The sequence below is a fragment of the Anopheles bellator genome, chromosome 1 (genome assembly GCF_943735745.2).
Source record: "Anopheles bellator chromosome 1, idAnoBellAS_SP24_06.2, whole genome shotgun sequence".
In the NCBI taxonomy this organism is placed as follows: domain Eukaryota; kingdom Metazoa; phylum Arthropoda; class Insecta; order Diptera; family Culicidae; genus Anopheles; species Anopheles bellator.
In genome coordinates, this window is record NC_071285.1 from 48,998,421 (window position 1) to 49,021,556 (window position 23,136).

General features: G+C 49.5%; 1 protein-coding gene across 1 annotated transcript in view; it reads left to right on the forward strand.

The window, feature by feature from the left end:
* The window catches only part of LOC131216497 (uncharacterized), a 39,247-nt gene extending 17,162 nt beyond the window's left edge, over positions 1-22,085 (forward strand). The window contains exon 3 of the mRNA XM_058211007.1: positions 21,882-22,085. Within this exon, the coding sequence (XP_058066990.1) occupies positions 21,882-22,085 (204 nt within the window). The remainder of the gene's footprint in view (positions 1-21,881) is intronic.
* Positions 22,086-23,136: the final 1,051 nt, after the last annotated feature.

Consider the following 23,136-nt stretch of genomic DNA (forward strand, 5'->3'; position numbering starts at 1 on the left):
AAAGCTCTTTAGATGGACCAATCACCACGCGGCTAATCGTCCACATGCTCGCCAATGCCATTAGATTCTGATTTTCCGTCGGACCTCCGCCTTGAGGGAAAACTTTATGCGATGTTCATTTTTATTGTGCAACATCTTCTGCTCTTTCTCTCAGAAGAAGCGCCTCGACACGGGACACGTGTTTGTTTTTGTTTCCGAAGTGTGTCAAGTTTTATCGTCGGCCGACGGTTGGCGCCGCCGTCATGTGTGGGCAGCAGAAGGGCTCGTAAGTGATTGCATATGTCGTCTCGCGTGTCTTGCGCGCGGCAATCGGTCAGCGCCGGTGATGATGCGCCGCCGGCATGGCGTTACCAATTAGCGGGTCCAATGCTTACCCGCCACGAAATTGAACTTCCACCCATAAAAAACAACGTTTACGTCATCGAAACATCAGCCCTGGGGGTTTAATGGTGGCGTCAGCCACACCATGTAGCTGCATAACCGAAAGTGACCCAAAGGGCACTTGCAGCGAATGCACCCCAAAAGTAGTGATCATCTGCGGCACAGCTCTCGGACGGAATCGGACTACGGAACGATGAAGGAAATATAGGAGCTTTGCCCGAAACAAATGCGGTATTTATTCGTGGGAAAAAAGGAACACCGGGAACTCCTGCAGACCGTAATCGCTGACCGTAAGATTTTCCAAATTGGTCTCCGAGGTGAGCTCGGTTGGCGGAGCTCTTGTTGGCACTCAACGTGACAGTTCGTCTCGAGCACGATCGTCACCGCCGCCATCATCATCACCATGGTCGGCCGGACTTTGCCATTCGGAGCGCGCCTTTCGAAGCGGAGGCCATCGGCGCACGTCGCCTTAACGTCACGTCACGGCGTGAGCCGTCGCGACCCATTACGACGTACGGCACCCAAAGAAAGCTACCGAGGGCCTCTGCCCGCCGTCTGACAAGGCAACGGCTCGGCAAAGGCCCGGCAATTGTTGATGATAAAATTAAAAACGCCCGCCACTTGGGATGCACTTCGGAGTTTGTGCGAGAGAAGCGTGCAAACACGGCTCAACCGTCACGACGAAGCACGAGCGGGAGAAATGAACGAAACGAAGAAAGAGACACGGGGTGGGCAGGTGGCCAACAACAAACGGGCTTTTTAGGTTCACGATGGCCACGGCAGCCCCCGCCGGCTACGCACCGGCCCAGCCGCGCAATAAACGCTGATGATGATGATGTTTTATTAATTCGGTCAAAGTCAAACAAATACAAATAATGCACACAAACACACGAGCTGGGAGGCCGTTGGGCCATTGTGCGAATCGTGACTTGCGGGGAAAACTCGGTGTTTGCCGGAGTGCGCGAGAAAAATGGTCACATTAGGGTATTTGCCATCCATTTGCGTTTACACTCGATGGCGCCGGGTTCGCGATCTGGCCTTGCGTTCTTGTGCAACCCGTTGTTGGGGCAGGTCAAAAGATGGGACCCCTTTTATTTTTGGAGAAGAGCAGTTTGAAAACACGTTGCAAGATGTTTCACTAGGGTGTTCAATAAGTTCGTGTGGTCGGTTACAGGGGGCGCTGCTACGAGCCTGATTTTTTTGTTATTTAGTACACTCTTCATATGAACGTAACGAAGTTTCATTTCAATCGGTCATTTAATTTACTTTACACGCCATTAAGTATCGACGCGTCTCAGAATGTTTTACAACGGGAAAAATCAAGTATCGTAATCAATCAAGTAATTCGTATTTTTGGAATGTTTAAGAGCAAGGGAAATTTATGCACAAATATTAAAAGTGTATAAGGACTCTTCGTCTTCAATTAGTATATTAAGAGGGGGGTTTCTGAGATTAAACGTGGTCGTACTAGTCTTTAAGGCGATCTACGTTAAAAACGTCAAAATCAGATACAACACCTGAAATTATGAAAAATACAGGATATCGTATTGGAAAATCGTCGAATCATCATCGAAATAGATTTAGTATAAAGCCTAGCCATCTCATTGAGCAGTATATTCAATATTTTGACTGAAGTTTTGTGTTCTAGAAAGCTGTTTGCAAAATGGGTACCGCATTCGCTAAAAATGGAACAATTTTGAAAATGGCAAAAATCCGGGAATTAAAGTTTGAATTTTTGGAGTATTCATCGTATTCGCCAGATTGGGCCTCTTTTTTTTATTATTTAATTCCGGCCAAGCCGGCGCTACGGAACCCCCCGCTGCCTCGGGGCCAGATTGGGCCTCTAGCGACTACCATCTGTCAGACCCAAAAAAAATCATGCGTGAAAAGCGTTTTTCATCAAATGATGGCGTCATATCAGTTGTGGAACCGTATTTTGAAGACCTTCAAGATTATCTCTTCTGCGATGGAATTTATAAATTGAAGTCTCCTTGGAACAAGTGTATTGATGTTCAGGAAAGCCATACTGAACAATAAATTGTGTTTCAACCCATAAAAATGTGTTTCCTTATCGACCATACGAGCTTCTTGAACAGCCTAGTATGTGCTGCGTGTGTCGAAATTCTCTTTCTTCACAGCTTTTAGCCACAATTTTAATTCTTTTAATCATAAACTACAATTTGCTCAGACGATGGATCGATAACATTGATCGAATTGAATCGCTGATCTATTGGGTGTTACCGAAGCTCCGGCTTTCCGGGGAAATGGTTCAACCGGCTAGCTCGTGTATCGAGAGATCGCGCGAGTTCAAGTCCCGTTTTCTCTCAACCTCAAGCCTGACTTTTTCGGGTTTCCGTTTGGAAGCAGTGAAATTGGGCGATAGAATCCCCTGTGGCTTTAATTACGCTTAACTGTAGTTAAATAGAAATGCGCATTACTCGCACTGTTTGACAATTTTGAGATCACCGTACAGGCTTAGAAAAAAATCTTATGTTGAAGATGCCGCAAAGAAAAAAACAACAAGACTATCGTCTTCACGAGCCAGCAGCCGACCAAGCGATCGGACCATGCCGACGATCGGACGGACGTGCAAAAGGTTACCGTTTGGTACCGGCGATCACTTCAAGCCCCCGCCGTGGGGCATGCCGTTCGGAAACCGTTTCTCGGTTCCCGTGGCTCTTCGGGGCCCGACTGCAGTTGCACGGTGCCCGGGACGAATCCAAACTCTTCGGAGGCTCCTCCGAAAATAGCAACCAAACGATGAAAAAAAAACGACCGACGGAAAAAGGTCACCGGCGAGAAGAGTCACCGAAACTCTTGGCCCCGAGCACAGACGGCCCAGACGGAGGCCCGTGGTGGTGGTGGTGGTGAAATGGTGTGGCGTAACCGGTCATTCAAATGTAGCCGAACGCGACTAGGCGCCCGTCTTAAGATAGTTTTTTTGCCGGTTGTTTTTCTTCTGCTGGCCACACATTTCTTTACGGCCCACGGTGCAATGTCAGGTCCCCTTCGCGCCCCGAAGCCTCGACCGGCTGGTTGGAGGTCACAGGCACGTGCACTAATCCACGCGCAGCGACATTCTTGGGGGCCAACACTCGAATTACCTTTTGCCAGGCGCTTACGGGAGCTGTCGGTGGGTCGTCGGTCGGTCGAACGGTTGGACGGCCTTTGGAAGGGTGGAGTCTTGGTGATTGCCATCTCGACGATGACGACGACGCCGTGATGAATCTCACGGTCAGTCATCTTGTTGTTCTCTCTCCGTGAACGGTAGCGTAAAATTTAATTAGAAATTAGTGACCCCTTAGTGCCGTGTAAAGGTCGCCAAGAGCCATAGGTTGGGCTTTGGGTAGGTTCTGTTTTTGTTGTGTAAACAACTTTTTGCCTGTGGTCTACTACTGAGGCCAAAAAAATATCGGGAATTGGCTTGTAACTTGAAACATATTTCTTTATTCTTTTAAATAATTATCTATGTAATAATTTCTACTCTATGAAATACTAAATAAATTATGTACTCTAATAAATAAATCTCGTACATCTCTGTCCACTTTCGTTCGAATTTTCGAAACGGTCCAAAAAGTTCTCAACTGTAAAAGGTGTCTACTGAGCGCCTTCTTGAGTTTAACGAATATCCAGAAGGCACATGGTACTAAGTAAGGCGAACGATCTGACTCAAGTTTGTGGTGAAATGATCACAAAAATATGATGCAAAAACTTCCCTCGAAAGTGGAACCATGAAACGTCTCTTCACAAATCTGATCCTTTTTTTACAGACAGAATTACACAAACCACGCTCACCACTTAAATAGTATCCTTTGTTGACAGTTTCACTATTTGGAATTTTTTGGCCACAGTAGTACATATCTGTAAAGCATAAAGCGCCGCAGGTAGTTTTGGGCTGTTGTGTCGGTGCAGCTAGCTCTAGGTCACTGGGCCAGCATTCCGATGGTGTGTGCTCCATTCTCCGGGGAGATCGTCGGCCGGGTAGCTGACCTCAGACCAAACCCTTCGACGAGAGTGGGATCATTAGGGCCAGGGAATGGGAATGGTTTTTACTAATGACACCCTTCGCAGGGTCAGTTACTAATTTGAGCGCTAATCGATCGTCCAACGGGCAGCAGGAATCCCCATTGTTCGATACGCGGTGTGGGTAAAGTGTATCTTTCACTAACCGAGGCACCGGGAAGGTCCCGGCCCCGGTGGTGGGCCAAAGTGCAGCAGCAGCAGTGAGGCGCGCAGTCGCGAATGAGTTATGCAACTGGCCCAGCCAGGCTTGGGACGACCGTGGACGGAACCCGCGGCCCAGACGGTAGCCGTCATCGCGGCGATCGGTCGGCTTAATTTATGATCGCGATCGTGACAAGGTTAAGGCGACGGCGCCTGTTGGCTTCGGGTGGCTTCGGGGAAACACTGACTTTGTTTTTGTAACGGTGCTCGGTGGTTCAAAGTGTGAACACTCGATGACTCGAAGACGGAGTGGCTTGGGTTCTGCTGCCCGCGGGAGACGATGTTACGTGTTTGCTGCTTTAATGTCAACAACAGGCCGTCCCTGCAGTACCATCTCTGGATTATTGACTTCGGGCGACGAAGGCTTCAGGAGGGGAAGGCACTTCTCGTGATGTGTTTCTTCAAAGGGGGCACAAGTATTCTGATTTTTTAATCGCCATCTTTCGATGGTTTCCAACCATCGAAGCCAAGTCTTCCGGTTGCATAATGTCCCGTAGGATGCTCCAGAACCAGGGAACCGTCGTCGGTGGTGCGGTGCCAGGGTGGTACAAAAGCCATCACGTAACACTCCTTTTCGGTGCACCAAAACGGTGAAGTCTTCTCGGTGGTCGCAGTGGTCTTCTCGCAGCGACGGAACATGTACCTCCCATTTTTTATTGTCTTGGCCGCGACAAATTGGTTTGCGGTGGCTCTAGCCGACCCGAGGTCGTCGAAGTTTCTTAGCCGAGGCTCCGAGACGAACCATTCCGGACCTCGGAATCACAATCGACCACCGCAGCACAGACACGAAGCTGCGGGTTGATATTGTTTCGCGCTCGCGAGCTGGCCGCTTTCGGTCCCACTGTGTTTGGCGAGGAAAATCATAATCATCGTCGCACCGGTAGGAAGTATTCAGAGCGCAACGGAAGCGCCGGCTTCGCGTTCGGTCGGTCGGTTTGGGTTGGGTGAAAATTTTCCGAAAGTTTGCAACCGACGCCAGGGCAGGAAGAATTCGTTACCCACACAAAGACACACGTGCGAATTGTAAGGGAAATGCGCGTTACCCATTTGGGGCTGAGAAGGTAAATAAAGCACCTCGCATTGTTTTTTTTTTTAGCAACATAAGACCCGGCATGCAAATCTCATTGAGCTCGGTTCGAGGTGAGAGATGTATGAGTTGCAAATTTTTCTTCCCTACGTCGCGAGTGTCTTGCGTGATAAAAAATGAGCGTTACGCAAGAGAATGCGATGATGATTAATCAGGTGTACAAGTATGTTTCCGAAATTTTTTTCGAAGAAAACATACGATCATTGCATGAAAAACTCTACGTTATACGTTAAAAGGTTTTCCTCTTGTGAAGGAAAACCTATTTCAAGTTATTTTTCGACAACTTTCGTACGAATTGAGCCAACCAGGACGTGTTCCAGCGATGTGATTGATGTGCGGTCGTTTCTCACCGTACATAATGACCCGTTCTCTGTCGTACATATAATAATTCTTTGACTTTTCTTGACTTTGACATGCCACTTAATCTGTGTCGTGATGTTTTTGCCTTCATGTGTTCTTCAGTTACGGTTTCATCCATGTTACTGTCCTATTCGTGTATTCATGAATGTATTTCTTTAAAATGGTTGGGTTGTAGAAAGGATGATCAAATTAGTGTACATTATTGCATTCGGTTATAAATAAAAAACGACTGAATATTCTACGATGCTCGAACTTTTATTTAAAAGCTTGATTCCTCACATTTATGTATGAAATACATTTTTGCTTGCAGAAAAATGGAAAATATGTGAAATTTATTTCCAAAGTGGTAGGTCGTCAACTCATTCGTCAGAAGCACATTTTATTGAAGCTCATTTCCACTTCGGGGTCTATGTTAATATGCAGTATATTGTGGTTCGGAAAATCCACACATCGTGCAAGAGAAGCCAATGCACTCACAACGAGTGACTGTTTGGTGCAGATTTTGGCTGATTGAGTTCTTCGTCGAAATTGAAGCTGAGGACTTGGGCAGCATTTGGTTTCAACAAGACGACGCCACGCAAAATCTCCATTTAAATCACTCAAACTTCAAACTAGGTGTTGAAACAAGGCAATGTTACCAAGAAAGCATGACGATCCGAGTTAGTTTGACAGCTAATCGAAAGCACCTTTGTACACCTGATATGTCTGGTGATTGGTTACTGAATTGGGAAACAGCGTTCCTGGTCACATTTGTCTCCCGCAACCCAACTCCCGTGGCCAATCGAAAGATTGTATTTTTCATCAGCAAAGAAATAAGGCTACTTATGAACGCTCTATTAACCCAGCCAGTTGACCACCAGCCAATGGCCGCGTCTGGACAATGTAAGCAATTAGTGTTAAAATAAAAAGTCGACCCTGAAATTCAGTACTATCCGCCCTAGTGGGTCCCCGTCACTAGGCTCTGGGTCCTGGGTGCTCGAAAGCGCCAGCGGGGCTAGTGGGGAACGTTCGACTCATTAGGAGACTCTACCTTTCGCCGGCCCCGTTTCTGCGTCTCATCTTATCACCTGGCGCGAATCGGGACCCCGGAGAGTGGGTTGGCATTATTTTTGCGACCGGCCTGGTGGTCGCGTGGGGCGGGTGATAAGTAATTTTCCAGGTCACACAGACACTGACACGGGCCCGATATTTGGGGCGCCAACGTTATGCAACGCGAGTCTCCGGAGGGTTTTGGGTTTTTTGTTTCGTGGCGTTGTGTTATCTCTCCACTCGAACTCGGAGAGTGTGCGGGCGAATTTCGGTGAATGTGGAGCATATTTTACGTTGCATTTTTTATTCGCTCTGGTTGGACGAATCAGCGGACGTACTTTCAATTCGGCACCGGTTTGGACGGTTGAGCCACCCGGCGGCAATGATAAGCCTTTATCGAGCACCGAGCACCGACGCCTTCAACGGAGGCAAAATTAAAACATCTTTCGTAACGTCTTAAGCGTCAGTTTCCGAGAGAGGGTTTCCGTTCTGCTGGTGGCGGGTGGCCTACGCACCCACCAGACGGCGCGACGGCATGTTAATGTCCGTGGGAAATGGCAACCGTTTTCACAACACGGGACCCGGCTCGTTCGTTCGGGTTTTCTTTTCTTCGGTTTTCCTCTGGCACTTTTCACACCAGCCCCTGGGTTGGCGTTTTGTTACCCATGATGTCACGAGCAGCACGACTCTTGGCGGGGAAGCTTCGTAACACTTTCCATCCATCCATCCACCACCACCTCGGTTATTGTTTTCGACGCGTTCGGCATGCCGAAACAATTTCCCAGGCACCAAAACGGCAGACAAAACCCGGGGCCGAGAAATGGGCGGTCGAAAATGGACCGAAACACGGAACCAAAAGGGGGATGGTTCCGTTCCGGTATTCCTTGGCCCGCCCTCGCTCGACGCAGCTATGGAAGGAACTTTTCGTGCAAGCCGAAAAACCGGGCCCCACGGAAGTGCATTAAATTGCAGAACCAGGGCTAGTGGTGATCCGGGAGATGATGATAATGATGACCCTGGATTAATGTTTCATGTTTCTGCACCGGAATTTCGAGCCCCCACGGTGAAACGGGGTTTTGTTTTCACCGAGCCTCACAAATTGTGTGGGAATTATGGTATCGATGGAAGTGTTGCTGTTAAGGCTGTTGATGATGACCCTTTCGGAGGCGCCTTGTTTTGCGCCATTATGCACCTCTCCCAAGGCTTCCATTTGGTTTGATTAAAATTAATTAGATTTCCGCCAAGCAGAGAGAGAGAGAGAGAGAGAAAGTATTTGTCGTCGGTTTGCTTACCGCAGGCCGACGTAACGCTGTGGCGATTGACGGAATTTGAATAATTATGAAATATTGGGTTCACTTTTTACAATTCTGTAACCGATCCGTACAAGCACAACGTTGCGACAGAGATCAACATTGTCTCTGTTGCAGGCCAGGACCGGAACAAACAATGATTGACCAGTGTCAGTAACCTCGGAGACAAACGAACGAGGACGGCGGTCCCCGGTTCGCTTATCACACGGTAATCTATGCAAATCGCCGGCAATTGATCGTCACCGGCGGGAGCACCGTCTTGGCTCGTACTTATCTAAATTGCCCTCCGAAGCGTGCTTTCGTTCCGGAGTGAAAGTGATCCGCGGCACGCACCTCCGCCGCATCCTGCAAGAGAGAAGCGACCCGTAACGGGCTCGAAGGCCAACTAACTAAGCCCGACCGGTAATGATGCCCTCCGAAGGATAAGCTTGAATGGTTGTACTGATTCTGTAAAACAATCCTTTTTGGAGGGCACTTTCGGTGGCTCTGGCACAGTCGGAATACTGTGACGCCACGTGACTGTCGTTCGCGGCGACCGGCGATTGTTATGCAATGTGGTCGGTGGTCGGGCGCGATTGCATAAACCATATGCACCCTGGCTCGGAGGCCTCCAACAAGTGCATCCTGGGGGAGCAAATGTCGTGCCGACCGTGTCGAAGGGTCGCAGATTGTTCCCCGTGCAGTACCGCATTATGAGGCAGCATGGCAGCGATGCTTTATGTCTCGAAGCACAAAGTCGAAGAAATCGTCCGTTGGCGCGAAGCAAATGAATACTTTCTTTCGAGCCGAATGCCATTGTTTCGGTGGACGAGTTCGTGGGGAAACAGAGTGTCCACCGTCTGGGTGGCCCGTGAAATCGGTGCAGACCCTGACTGCATTCGATTAACTGTCGTTTGGCCACTTTCACGACTGGCTGCCCATCGGCCGTCCGCCCCCTGAAAGATTAACTCCCACTAAGATTCGCCCACATTACACGGTTGGGGGCCACCCGCCCAATGCACTTATGTTTCCGCCAGGGGGACGGTTGGATGCACCAGCAGACGCGACGATGCGACAACATGAAACAAAACCGCGCTAAACGCGCAGTCACCTTCCTGCCCGTGGCCTGGTGTGCGGGGGAAGGGAAGAGAGTAGCTGTGGTGGGTGGTGGTAACGGGTGGGTGATGCGTGAGCATAAATCGAGTTTTGCACATCGATAAACGGCGGGTGGCGCGGTGCCCTTGGCGCGTTAGCGCATCACCCACGAACCGCGAACACAGGTGCTTTGGCAGGGGGCCGTGACGAGACTACCACCACCACCACCCTCCCCACCCACCGTTTGGGGGCAGCTTCTGCCGTTTGATTAAAAACCTATTGTTAAGCACCGCCGTCTAAGGCCCTCGGACCCGTCGTCCGTTCGGTGTCCTTCGATGAAATTGAAGCGAAAACCTTGCATTGTGCACGACCACCACCACCACCGGGGCAGCCGGCCGACCGAAATGGCGAACCCCCTAACGCCAGCTTGATAGCGGTTGATGGCCACCGATTGCGGCCCGCTCCGTTCGCGGCCGATTAGAGAACGTCGTGGCCAAATGTGGCCAAGGATGGCTCCACAGTAATCACAGGGAAGCACAGATGTTTCGGGACCGTTCGTCAGACGGCGTGACGGCGCAAAGTTCAAGACCGCTACCTTCAAGGGGGAAGGCCCTCATTAAACGATGATAAGCGTCGATGGAGCGTCGGGTGGATTTGGATTGAGTCTGTCACTCGAGTAATCGAGGGGGACGATGGGTTCCACCGCACGAAGCCTTATAGTGACCGTTGTCACGTCAGAAGGGAAAACAAACAACATCCACAAGTCGTCCACTTCCGTCAAGATATCATTAACCAGATTGACCACAGATCTCCGTCGCGGCGATGAAAATGATGCAGTCGGCCGAAAAGTGGCTGACGTTAAGAAGTAGGGCTTCCGACGATGGCTGGACCACAACCGCTGGCGTTCAGCTCCTTGACCGAAGGTTTTCATTGCTCACGCCGGATCCAGTGGCGGAAATGTGCGGTTTTGGTGACCAAGCGGTGCGATATGGAGAAGCAGAGAGCACACGTGCAGTCCGTGAGTGTGAAAAGAATGATGGTCGGAAAACGATCGTCCGACGTGATCAAGGCGCAACGCAAGGCGAGTGGTTTGATTGACACGTGAACAATCTTGGCACCGTTTGGACGCTAGTCACGTCGCCAAGCAATTAATAATGGGTCTCAGGGAATCAGGGTTCGGAGCCGCTGGGGAAGTAATGTCGAGCAGTCGGTAGATAGTAAATTAAATGGAATGGCTTAGGAGCGGTTGGATGGTGCGACTTCGAAGTGACGTTTTTTCGGTTCCTTACGACGAGCAAGCTCTATCTAAAAAAAATGCTGGGGATTACTTGAAGGGGATGAAATTAATTGAGAAGAATAAATAAAGAGTTTTTCAATTACAAGCAAATTCCCGTCAATTTTTGCCCAGAGTAGTGCAGTAGACTAACAAATTTGAGTTGAAAAAAAGAGACATTGAAAAAAGGAAAACCACTTGAGAATTTCTGCTTGCGTGGCTGAAAGCCTTGTCTTGGATGTAGCATGGTTAAGCAGCTTCATCGCAACCAAAGCCAAATATTCACTTTTCAGCGGTTATGCTGTGCATATGGCGAGATTTGAAAGGTGTGGTGTAGTGTGAGCTTTTAAAATCTAATGAAATTATTGAAGGACAATCTCATGGACAATAGTTAATGCATTTGAAGCAAAGCTTTGGTCATAAAACGATGAGAATAGGATAAAAGACATGATAAGCTGATTTTAAAAAATGACAAGCTAACAAATGTCGAATAAAAACTGCAAGAATTAATTCACACTCTTAACATTATCAATCGGACCAATTGGCCCAACTACACGGTTTAAAGCCTCGTAAAGTCTGTGACTGAAGCACGCAACTGGGCGATTCCGAGTGTTCCTTTCGCAATTAAGTTTGTCTCCAGTATTTCGTCCGACGGGGACGGCCCGGCGAAAGGATATTGCTAAGCAGCGACTTATAAATATATCTCGCAACGTAAGCCCGAACGCAGCGAAATGGGCACGAAGACGGAGGGCGAAGGACTTACTCTCTCCCTTGTTTGGTCTTTCGTTTGCCACGAGTGGCTCCAATTTCCGTTATGACCGACCGAAAACAAAACGCGCGCCAAGAAGTGTCGGGGCGTTCCTAAATGAGCAAGTCAAACCCGGTGGCGACCGTCCCGAACGTGGAGATGCTTTCTAGGCCACCCTGGGACAATCGGATGATGGAATTCCACCGGAACGGCTTGGGTGTGGCGCAGCATTTTCGCCGCCACGAAAACCGGACTGTGGAGGCGTCGAGATTCGCTGCGCGTTCGTTGCGTAACAGTTTATTTTTGTTTAATGTTGCAGTTCGATTACTCTCCCGGCCCGAGGAATCGAATGGGAGTCGCATTGCAAAACTGACCACAACAATCCCTGGCTGGCAACACTTTCACTTTGCCGATCACCACACAGGTGTCCCCGCGGGGTCCACCGTGAGTTTGGTTTGGCGAGACATTCCGATGAGATAATGCAGGTGTCCCGAAATGACATCATTTTCCGCTGGTGCCGCAAAAGATGCCGGTTGCCCCGATCCAGACGTGGCCCCGTTCGGGCGACTCATGATGATTGACATTTCGAGTTTGGAGCGAATTTTGGAATACCGGTACCCAAACACGGCAAGGAACTTCGGTTTGCCGTCGTTATGACCGGCGGGTTGATGGGTCAATCAAAAGGCAACATCCATCATGCTGCCTCGAAGCGTCTATTTGGTCTCGAAGGTCCTCGCGCGGCCAAGAAGCGGTTCGGAAGTGTTGAAACAAATCAATCGAACCCCGACGGAGAGTCGAATATTCAAAGTGGCATTTTGTATTTCAAAGTGACGGCACGAGCGAGACTGCCTTTGAAGGGGCTGCGCAAACGAACTGTAATTGATATTACAATCAGTGACGGTCGAATAATATGTCCGTTTGCTTGACGGCTCCGCCATCAGTCTGTGGCAAGTTGAGGTGAAGTAGATCACAATAGATTCTGTTCCCGTAAATTAACCGCCCCACGATGGAGGTTCATCTGGCGTTCGGCCAGAACGTGCATCGTGCACGTTGCAAGGCGTGAACCGCACGGGATCTTCAAAGCTCAGTCGTCTGGCTGGCGTGCGATTGATTTATGTGCCAATCTATGTCAATTATGTCAGTGTCGGTAAGTAGCGCCTTGGCGCGGGTGGCACCAATTAGCATGCTGGTCCGGTGCATCGTCCAATCGGTGGATCCGTCGCCGTGGGCTGCGGAACGGCTCCCAGAAGATGCAGTTCTAGGCGTACGCGCTGGTAAGCAGGCCAGCGAACGGGCGTGGGTGCATCGGGTGCATGGGTAGCGACCGCCAAGAGGAGGGTCCTTGAATATTGATGAGTCGGTGACCGAGTCGTGTATGGCGGCCAGAAGCAGAACTCCACAGAACTCGCCTCGTACTCGAAGCGGTTGGCGCCACGCAGCCTTGAGCGTGCTAAATGATGATATCGAACGGCGTGCCGCGTGGCCCGGGGGTTCGTTGTGTAAATAGCCTGCGAAATTCAATATCTGGCTGGCAATCTGAATTCTAAAGAAGCAGACGTTTATCGCTTCGTATCGAACTGAAGCTGTTTACTCCCAACCACACATTGCTGGCATCATTGAGGAAAGTCTGTCTGCCTGCAACCATCAATTCGTTTCATGCGCTAATCTACTGTCTCGAATCAACTCATGAAATGTTGATATAAGAGCTGGGAAGTGTAAGTAGAAGAGTAATTCCTACTATAGTAATGCTGATTCATTTATTGGCATCTGTTGTTGAGTTTTAGTTTCAGTTCAAAGCCAAAATCAGAGTGTTTTAGTACAATAAATGTAATTTTCCAATCATGGAATAAATTATTGGCGTAAAATTACACCAACACTATTCTCAAAACTCCACACAGTAGTATGTTCGACAATCTTTCTAAGATGTAGTCTTATTGTTAAATAAATCATTTTTCTTTGATTTTCGTTAAAAAGCGTGGCAAAATTGCTGGGTTATGGTTAGGGTTTTGTATTATTTTAGTTGAAACACGCATTTTTGGTGTTTTGGATTTGGTGTTGGGAAAACAATATTCTTAGGTTTTGAAGATTAGTTTCCAATCATCATTGCTGTTGGAACAAATTGATCGAAGAAACGATTTACGAATGAAGGAGCCTTCATCCTATTTCGGGATGATTTTAAATATTTATTTTGGCGACTCGTTAGTTGCGGTTGGTAATTGTATTTTTTTATCGTGCCCATCAACACGCTGCTCGTGCCCGAGCACTTATCGATCGAGAGAAGAGACGATCCTCCCCATCCCCGTGATCCCCGCTTTGGGGCGTGATGGAGTGGCCCGCGCATTGCATTGACCTCTGCCAAGTGCCGAGTGTCACATCGCGAAAACGGCTAATAAGAAGATCCGTCCGCTCTGAAGCTATGCGCCGCTCAAGTACGCTGCTCCGGCCGGCTCCGAAAGTTCGCGCTGGAACAGGTTTGCGTGTTTTCTTATCAACCCCAACCCCCCCTGGCACGGAACCCCGCAAGGCTGTGGCACCCGGGCTAGGCTCCCGAAAGGATGCACGGATGCGTTTGGCGGAGGGCGCTCCGCAGAATCCGGAGAATGCGAAGATGAGCAGCCCGGATCGGTTCACCTTGACCGTGTTTTTAGCACTGGCGCCCGATGTCCGATGCCAGACGCGCGCACTGTCGACTTACACATGCCTGGTTGCCTTGTCTAGGCCAGCCGGTCAGCGTCTCCTTCGGTGCTCATTCGGACAGTTGTTTGTTTTACGTGCGATCCGATGGTGCATTCAATGCATTCGAACCTCTCGCAGACCATCCGAAAATAAGTTCGACGAGGATCACCTCGATCGACGGGGTGACGGCCATCGAATACATCGGCGCTGACCAGGGTAACTATTGAATTGGGCCATCGCTCCATCTGTTCGGCGCATTATCGATCTGATTGATCGATGAGTACGGAAACGGCAAGCGTCCTCCGACATCCGGAGGTTCAATGAACGATGTTGGTCCTGTGACTCAAGACCGGCCCATCCAGGAGTTAGGGCAAGAACTGGCTTACCCGATCCTCTTGATCGCCCTCGGTCGCCAGACTGGCCGGCAGAAGATTCCAGCGAAGTGGATCATCGTACGCCATGATGGACCTGTTTGTTGACGTTTTTCCCGGCGGGGTTACGAAAGCTGTACCGAAAACCGGTTGGCTTCAAGGTTGTCCATTACCGAACCTGAATACACTCGAAATAGAAATCGAATTTTACGCTATCGCAGGACAAAAACAAACTCTGGCGTGCGGCCATGCGTCGAAGTCTTTCGCGTACAGGCCCCTAACTAATAGCGCTCTCGCTTTCCATTCCGTTTCAATAGAAGATTAAATGCCCGTTAAATTTACATCGTTTTCCAGTGCGTTGCAGCAAAAAAAACATGACGATAACCGGTGGCCAAAAGACAAATGGTTCGAGGGAGAAAAGTGACAGGTGTCAGGGGTGCGCTTTGCATGTTTTAACACCCCTCTCGATAAAAAGGCAGTCATTTGCTTGGTAAGTTTCAATTCCAGAGCACGCGAACCGAACGAAGTCATCCGATGGACGATATTACCTCGGTCAGGGTCCTTCGGATCGGAAAGATCATCAATCAGACTAACGCAATCGCAAACACTGTCCGATGGCGATGGCGGCGTCGAGTTGTTACAACTCAATTAGGGTTTTCGGCGAAATTTCATGAGAGACGGTCGATGGATTAATGGACGGGATTCGTAAGGATTGTCGGTTCGAGCGTTGAGATTGTCTGGCTGTCGGTGTTGGTAAACGCTAAAAAGTGCTTCAAATATTTAATGAGATAATTGACACTGACAGCTTCGGAACTAACTTGAATTGTCGTCACACTTCATCTAGGTTCTTCCATCGATCCCTTAAAAGTTTATGCCATTGGATTTATCACCGCCGCTCCACTAAATAAAACAAGTGGCTAACCACCAAGTGCGAAAACTGTGTCAACCCCCTGGAATGCTCCCAATTTTCTACGCTTTTCCAACGCCATCTGGAAAAATGAAAAAGGCGCTCGAAAATTGAACGTTTTTCCGTTGACAACAACAGGGTCACGTTCGAACGAGTAGATCATTGATGATACGTCTTAACGTCTTAACTAATGGCCTACGGTTGGCCACCTCATTTTGTATCGGTTTTTCCTTGTTTCTTCCGGCTCGCCATTTCGTGTTCAATTTTTGGACTCTGGCCAGCGTGTCGGGAGATAGATTCACATCCACACGGACGAAACGGTCACAGGCCTAACGAGCCTTATCGATGTCATCGCCGCCAAATGAGCCCGTTGATGAGGTGAAATTCATACTTTTCTGGGTCGCGGTATTTAGCAGGCCCGGAACCAATGCTGGAACCTGTGCGCGATTCGTGCGTAGAAATTTTGGAAGTAATTATCAGACCGTCTGTGAGTTGTTCCAAAACTCGGTACGAAAACTACGAGCCCCCCCGGGGCCATACGCAGGGCTTACATTACATTTGACTGTTTCAAAAACTTCCCAAATTCCCGGAAAACGTACGTTTGTGTTAAACGTTTGTAAAATGTGCCATTGGCAGGCCTTCGCACCAATTTCTCCGAAGGAACAAAGGTCTGCGCCCCGTCGCCGTCGCCGTCGTCTCGTCGATAAAAGTTCATCAGCCCAGATGGTTGGGCAAATTAAGCAAACTCACTCGGGGCGGGCCACGTTCGTGTTCGGCAACCCAAGAGGTTCCCACCCCAAAATAAAAGGGGCCAAGTAGCAACAGCATCAGCAATGTGGCCATTTTCGCAGCGATTTGCACGCTTCCCAAGCGTCTTCATGAAATCGGCGGCAATTACGGCCCAAATCGGCAACACAATCGGCAGCATGGGACGTGAGCATAAAAAGATGATGCCCGGTAAACGGGTTGTCGAACCGAAAGCGTGTGCCGCGCATCCTCCCTTCGGCACATCTGTCTTCGGCTCGGCTCCGACGGATCGATGCTCGTGCAAAAACACAACAACCAAGCCAAGCCAGGCAGCAGAAGCATTGCGCCAGCCTCTCTTAGTCGCCGCCGTCGTCGTCACCGTCCAGGGGAGGCAAATATTATTCAATCGGAAGTTTATGTAATTGCCACACGCGGCACACGCGGCCCAGACGCTAATGAAGAGCGTAAACAGCGGGGGAAGGATGGCAGCGGGCAACAGGCACCCCGCCAGCCGATGATGCTCTCGAACCATCCGATCCGATGAGTACATCGCCTGTGGGGAGGCCGGGTATGTTAATGCCGGCATGGAAACGATGTTGGTAAAGCGAAAAAACGGAGGGCCGACCGAAACATGCCGACATGCCAAACGTGGCGTGGATGGTTCGGATGGAAGTAGCACATTGGGTCTGTGGGCTAAACGGGCTTCGCTCCGATCCGGACAGGGTCCTTTTATCGGAGTGGTGGGTCGGGCCGTGCCTCGTTTTGATTGGGATTTTGGGAATAACTTATTTTACCTTCTTTCAAAGTCCGCATCGGTTGAAACACTCGTGAAAAACAGTACCATTTGTATGTCTAATCGCTCAAATCGCTATCATCAACGTCAAGGGCCATCCGGAACAGGTTTTTTTCATGATGGCAAACGGTGCGAGCTTCAAGAAGCTCGCAGAGGTGGGTCGGTCGACTCAGCTGGGTCCAGGGTCCTCATCGACCCCAATTCACACATCGCATGCTTATCGGCAGTGTAGTGTGGTGCTGGGCGCCGATACCGATCACGAACGCCCCCGGGGCGAACTTTCTGTTGTTTTGAGGCGCTCGAGATCATTGACCTGACACCGTGCCGAACCGGTCCGAAGTTCTGGGCTGCTCAGGTGTCCGAAGCTGTCCTACGGCCGATTAGCATCGAGCGTGGTAAACATAAAACCATTTCCATTTCATATTTCTCTGACTGGGTGTGTCCGTCCGTTATGTGGGCTCTGTCGAGCATGTTGTTAGAGCCTCACCAAAGCCATCCGCTGAAGTGATCGCTCGTGAGCCATCCCGACCTTGGGATGCCTGAATGGAAGTGGGGATCGGTGTAGGTCAGAGCAAAGCATGCTCTCGTCGTGCATGTCGTGAGCGCCGTTTGTGTAGAGGCCAAAAGTTTACTTTAATTGTCCTCGGACTGACCCAGTAAGCCTACACAAATCATGACAACAGCATCAATCAACGACGCTAATATTTCAATAAACCCACCACGAATCGGCGCGCCATGTTTTGCTCATTTGTTTGGTGTGGAATGTGCCGAAAACAAGCAGAATGTTAACAAATCGATCGTACCGCGATCGAGTGGGAACACATCGTACATCTCTGTCGCAACATCGTAGGCTCGCCCGTCCAATTACCACGGACCACGCGAATCGGGCTGTCGGTGATCGGACTGTTTGAACAAATTAATCACCATAACCGAGGCTAGGGCTCGCCCGTTACTTCTTTATGCCTCCGATACATGCCCTAACCGTCGGTGGGCCGTTCAACAACGCTGCTCCTATTTATTCACCACAATCGGCCGCTAACGGCCCTGTTTTTGCTCACCTTGTTAGATAACGTGATGCGCGGTCTGCGTGATGAGTCTCTAGGCCCCACTGGGGGCTCGTGTAAAAAGAACGTGCAGAGAAGCGTAAAATATGTATCATAACACCGTGGCTGTGTGGGGCGCGGCGATTAGATAAGTTGCTCGTGTGTGCGTGCACGAGCTTTTAATCCGGAGTCACGCTTGGTCCGGAGCAGGGCAGCATCTTCAAGGTCGTGCACGAGTTTCTCCGTGCCCGCGTGTAAAGGCGATCGTGCAGGTGTGAAGCAGTGTCGTTTTTTTCCAGAAATCCTCCTCCTTAAGGAAGAGCATCCTTAGCCCGGGCTTCACGTCACGATGGCCCGCTCGGCAAGATGGATCGGTGACGCGACGCTTTGGCGCTCACATAACGATTATTGCTATCGAATTAGGCAAATTCATCGCTCGGGGTCGCGCCAGGTGGATTCGAACGAACGCCTTGGTGGCTCGCACCGTTAAATAACGGCTCGCTCGGCTGGTCAAAGCCGAGCCGAGCTGAGCTCAATCAACCCCAATCCGGCAATTTCTGATGCACTTCTGAGAATCGGCACGATGCAGTCGTCGACGAGCACCGCGATTGACGCAACACGATGGCACGGGCCCTTGTCCAGTCGGCCGTCAAATCGGTGTCAAAAAAAAACCTCCAACAACACCGATATGTAACCGTGCTCAGGGCGCCGCAATAAAAGGACGAACCTGTTTCGGCAATGGCTGATATAATAATCATAACAATTCCCAATGTCTCAATCGCGCGACGTCTGTGAGCTGTGTAAAGTGTGACGAAACCTCGTCATCTGAGGGCCGGCGTCTCTTTAGCGCTCTCAGAAGTTTTGCTGACCGATGGCCACTCGAAAACCATCCTGCCAAGTGGCCACTGTAATCGGTTCAAAAGAAAATGGTCCGTGCGATGGGTCTGAAAAAAAAAATGATAAGATCTTGATGAAACGCACTGCTGGCGGGCATCCGGGGAAGAGCATAAGTTACGAACTTTGGCCCCACCAAGCGCACTGCGCCTCCCCGAGCGTGTCACCGATTTGTAAAGTCTTTCCACCCGATCGAACCCGATGGTGTGCAGCATAAGTTGTAGATGATGATGATTGTATGCCGTAATGTTGTAAGCAGCGTTTTTTTTCGCCATCATCATTCAAGTGTGACGCCGGTCGCGAAGGTCGCACCCGTGGGTTGACGCGGGACGCCATTATAAATTGTTCCGGGGACTACCGATCGGCCGTGCGATTGGTTATTGGCGATTATCTGTGGGGTTGTTGCTGGAGTGCAATGACCATCGCATTTTTATGGCATGTCGGGTAATATATTATACACCGGTGCCGCTGGATGAAGATTTGCGCCAAGGAATGTCCATTTTCATAGCCGCTAGGCTCGACGGTCGTTTGCACGGTGAATTATTCTCGGCAATACTTCCTAATTGGCTGGCTGTGATTCGGAGCGAAAAACCCCCGTCTGTTTCGGGTTTTCAGGATCATTCGGACTTCCTTCGGCGCACGCTCGGTCGCGTCGGCCGTTGCTTAACTAATTTAGTTTCATTTGGATTAATTTTATTCTATTACGGCTCATTGCAAAACCGAGCACGAACCAATCGAATCGTGCCCGATTAGCGCGCGCGCCCAGTAAAGTGGGCCCCGGTCTGGGCTGGCCTGGCCTGGCCGTTTCCGTTCCGTTGGGCAATCTCAGGTCGGGTGAAGAAGCGTCTGTGATCACTGAAGACGGCTTTCGTGGTTTCGCGAGCGCCTAATGCTTTGCGCGGCGCAAATTACAAAAGGAATGATGCACCAGCCCCAAGGGGCCCAGCCGTAGACTTATCTTGCCGTGGCAGGTTCATCGTAACATCAGGAATCGGAAGGTCATCGCTTCGTGAGGCGTAGTCATCGGACCGCACCAAAGGCACAGGCAGAGAAGGAGACGTCCAGCTAAACGCTGGAAGGGATTGTGCTGCCCCGTTCGATGCTCTGCAATCACATTGGCGGAATGTTTTAAGCGATCTGTTGAGGCCGATCGGAATGTGCGTGACTTTCGTCATATCCGAGGTATTTCTGCACCGAGTGTAGAGATTCTGCACCCAACCAAGCAACCGCCAGCCATCCCGGCATCTCGATGGGTCAATTGCTCAATTGGCGTGCGAAGCTTAAAGTGTTTCATCATCGCAAAACGAAACATACAATTCTGCACGGAGAACAGTCGCCACAGTTGATTTACGGCAGAATAGTAATAAATCGGTGTCAGCGATGGGCTGTTCAGCTTTATTTGGTCGTTCACCAAAACTTTCATCTTTCACTGACCTCCATCGCCGTCGGCTCGCTATCGCCTAGTGGCCTAGTTTCCGATCGAACCATATCCATCCATTCCCGAGGCGGGCTGACGGGCCGATTCATTACATCAGCAGTGCTGCCAGCAGCAGCTGGCCCACTGATAATCAGCAGAAAGGTTGGACATATCGGCGAAAAACTTGTTCCTTCTGCTCGCGGAAACGTCAGAGAGAGAGAGAGAGAGAGCAGGCCCCCCGGACGGGCCGTCCCGATTAGGCGAATTCGGTTGACCGACCGCCTAGCCGGCCGGCAAAAATGGAATCCATTTCCAGGCCCGCCGTGGAATGCCACGTGTTCGGAGTGGTGGGTCGCCCACCCGAATCTGTTGCTCTTAGAAATCGTCCTCGTTCGGCGAAACTCATTTCGCCAAATTCAGGATCCATTTCATTCGCGGTACTTTGTAGACGAAGCTCCCATTTCGCTTCTTGTTTGTAAACAGAAATTTTACAAAATTAAACAAAACGTGGAAAAAAATGCGACGTATCGTTTTCGCTTAAGTTTGATCATCAAACATGCCCAACGAAGATTACAAAAACATGCTCAATACAGTTATTGTGTTGTTTTCCGCTCAGTTAATAACAATATAATTGTGAATTTTGATTCTCTAATTGTTTATGTCCAATCCTCTGTATGGGTAACGTACATTGTAAAGGAACGTTGGAAACGAGCTAAACCATCAGCTCCGAGAGTGGCCATTCGCGGTCAATCAGTTGCTGAAGATCGTGTACTTGTTCCACAACGAGTCATTTGTTTTCAATCTCTCTCTCTTTCTCTCTCTTACCGTCTGTCCCTGTCTCGCTAACGAGATCACTCATCTTCTCCAACTGCTCGCGACACCGAAAGGACGCCATCAAAGCCGGTTGGCGGCGCACGTAAGTGATTACGTTTGCGCTTGATTTTCAATGTCGATTACGGAATGTTTAATTAAATTATCTTCTGAAACCGTTGCCGCTTGACGATGACGCCAAGCCAGGAGAGGGCGCTGCGACCGGCAGACCGTTAACCGGTACGCAGCTGGCCAGGTGATTAAATTATCTGGCCGCGCTCGGATGGCACCAAATTTGTTGGGTGGATGAATGGTTTTTTTCGGTTCGGTTCGGTTCGTTTCGTTCGATCGATCGATCCATTATCTATGCAAACCCACACGGGTGCGAATCTTGGCGCGAACTGATCCCACGGATGTTTCACACCGAGGCATAAAAATCGCGAAAATCCAATCAATTTCCGACAAACGGTACGGTGACGAAACGATGACGCCAACAGAAGGCCCCTTGGTCCAGGGTAATTCGATTATTAATGAAGACGCGACAGCGGGCTGAGACCTTGAATGGTATCCATCTTGTAGGGAAAAATGAGAAACATTTTCCAAATATAACGAATAATGAAACGAAATAACGAATATCATAAGAATAGAATAAGGTGCGCAACGAAAGAATAAATTGCCTTACCAATATTTATACCAAATAACTAAAATACGTTTCTCTTTCCGTTTCATCCCGGCAGCCCTCAACGCGTCCCGAATCCGACTTCACGCTGGACGTACCGCGAGCCGAGCAGTTGCGGCTCAAGATGAAGAAGGAAAAGCAGCTCCGCAGTCGATGCCGCTGGTTTTTCTACTTCCTCAGCGTCGTGTTTTTCCTGCTCTCGGTGATGGTGGTCAGTTTGGTGTTGACCCGTGGCAAGCGGATGTTTGGCAGCATGATCTAGACCTTCGGCGCGACCGTTCCGGATCAAGAACCCTATCCAGCCCTGCCAAGCGTGGTGTTCCGGCCGAAGAGTGTTTTAAAACTTTGTTTGTCCGTTTGCCAGTAGTATTTATGTCACGATTTTAGTCTCCATTTTCGTTCTCTGTTTCCCCGTTCCCGGTTGTTAGTAGTTGGCTAAACTTCAGCACAGTGTCCCAACTCACAGTGGCCCTTTCATTGTACCGAAGAGAGCGCACGAAATGGTGTAGGCGCCACGACCCAGGAACGGTTCCGGATTAGTATCGATTGTTTCAGATGTGACGCGTCTAGGTTTGACTGCTTTTTTTCGAAGATTTTCCGACCGGCTTTCCATCATCTTCGACCCAGCGCCCAGGTGGCGAAGCCATTGAGTCGAAAGTAATGATAATTGTGTTTTGATGTTGATCGATGTTTCGAAAGTGAATTAAATTTTGTACTTTGTTTCATTTTTTCAATCCCCCATCGCTTTTTCGGTTATTCTGATGGCGCTCGTAGGGAATCAGAGGCAGGATTTTAAGGATGTGCACACTGTTTGTCATTGTTGGTTGCGTGCCTCACTTTCTTATCAACGCCAACACGTCTCACGATGCCCCGAGAAGAAGAAACAAATTGGCTTTCATTATGGATCAGATTGATATTTAAACGAATTCTAAATATTCAAAAGGCCGGTGCCAAAAATACGGAACCAAAGAGATGTGGCGGTTGTTTCATTTCCCTTGTTCCGTTCGTGAACTTTTCGGGGTGATTTTTCTCCCATCGCCGGTGGAAATTTGGGGCCTAATCAGGTAATTTCGGCCCGACGAAACTCAACCGTCTTTTACGCCTTCGCCCGACTCTTGTGCTGCAATTATTTAACGATTTTGTTGAATCTCTGTGAAAGAGTTTGGCGTATTTCATTTTACGAAGGTTTTGCCGCAGGTTCAAGTCCGGCCACAGGAGCCAAACGCCTAGAAAGGCAACCTATTTCTCGGTTCAACACCGACCATCCTTCTTTTTGGCGCACGGAATTGAAACACGGCAAAAAGGTGACGATG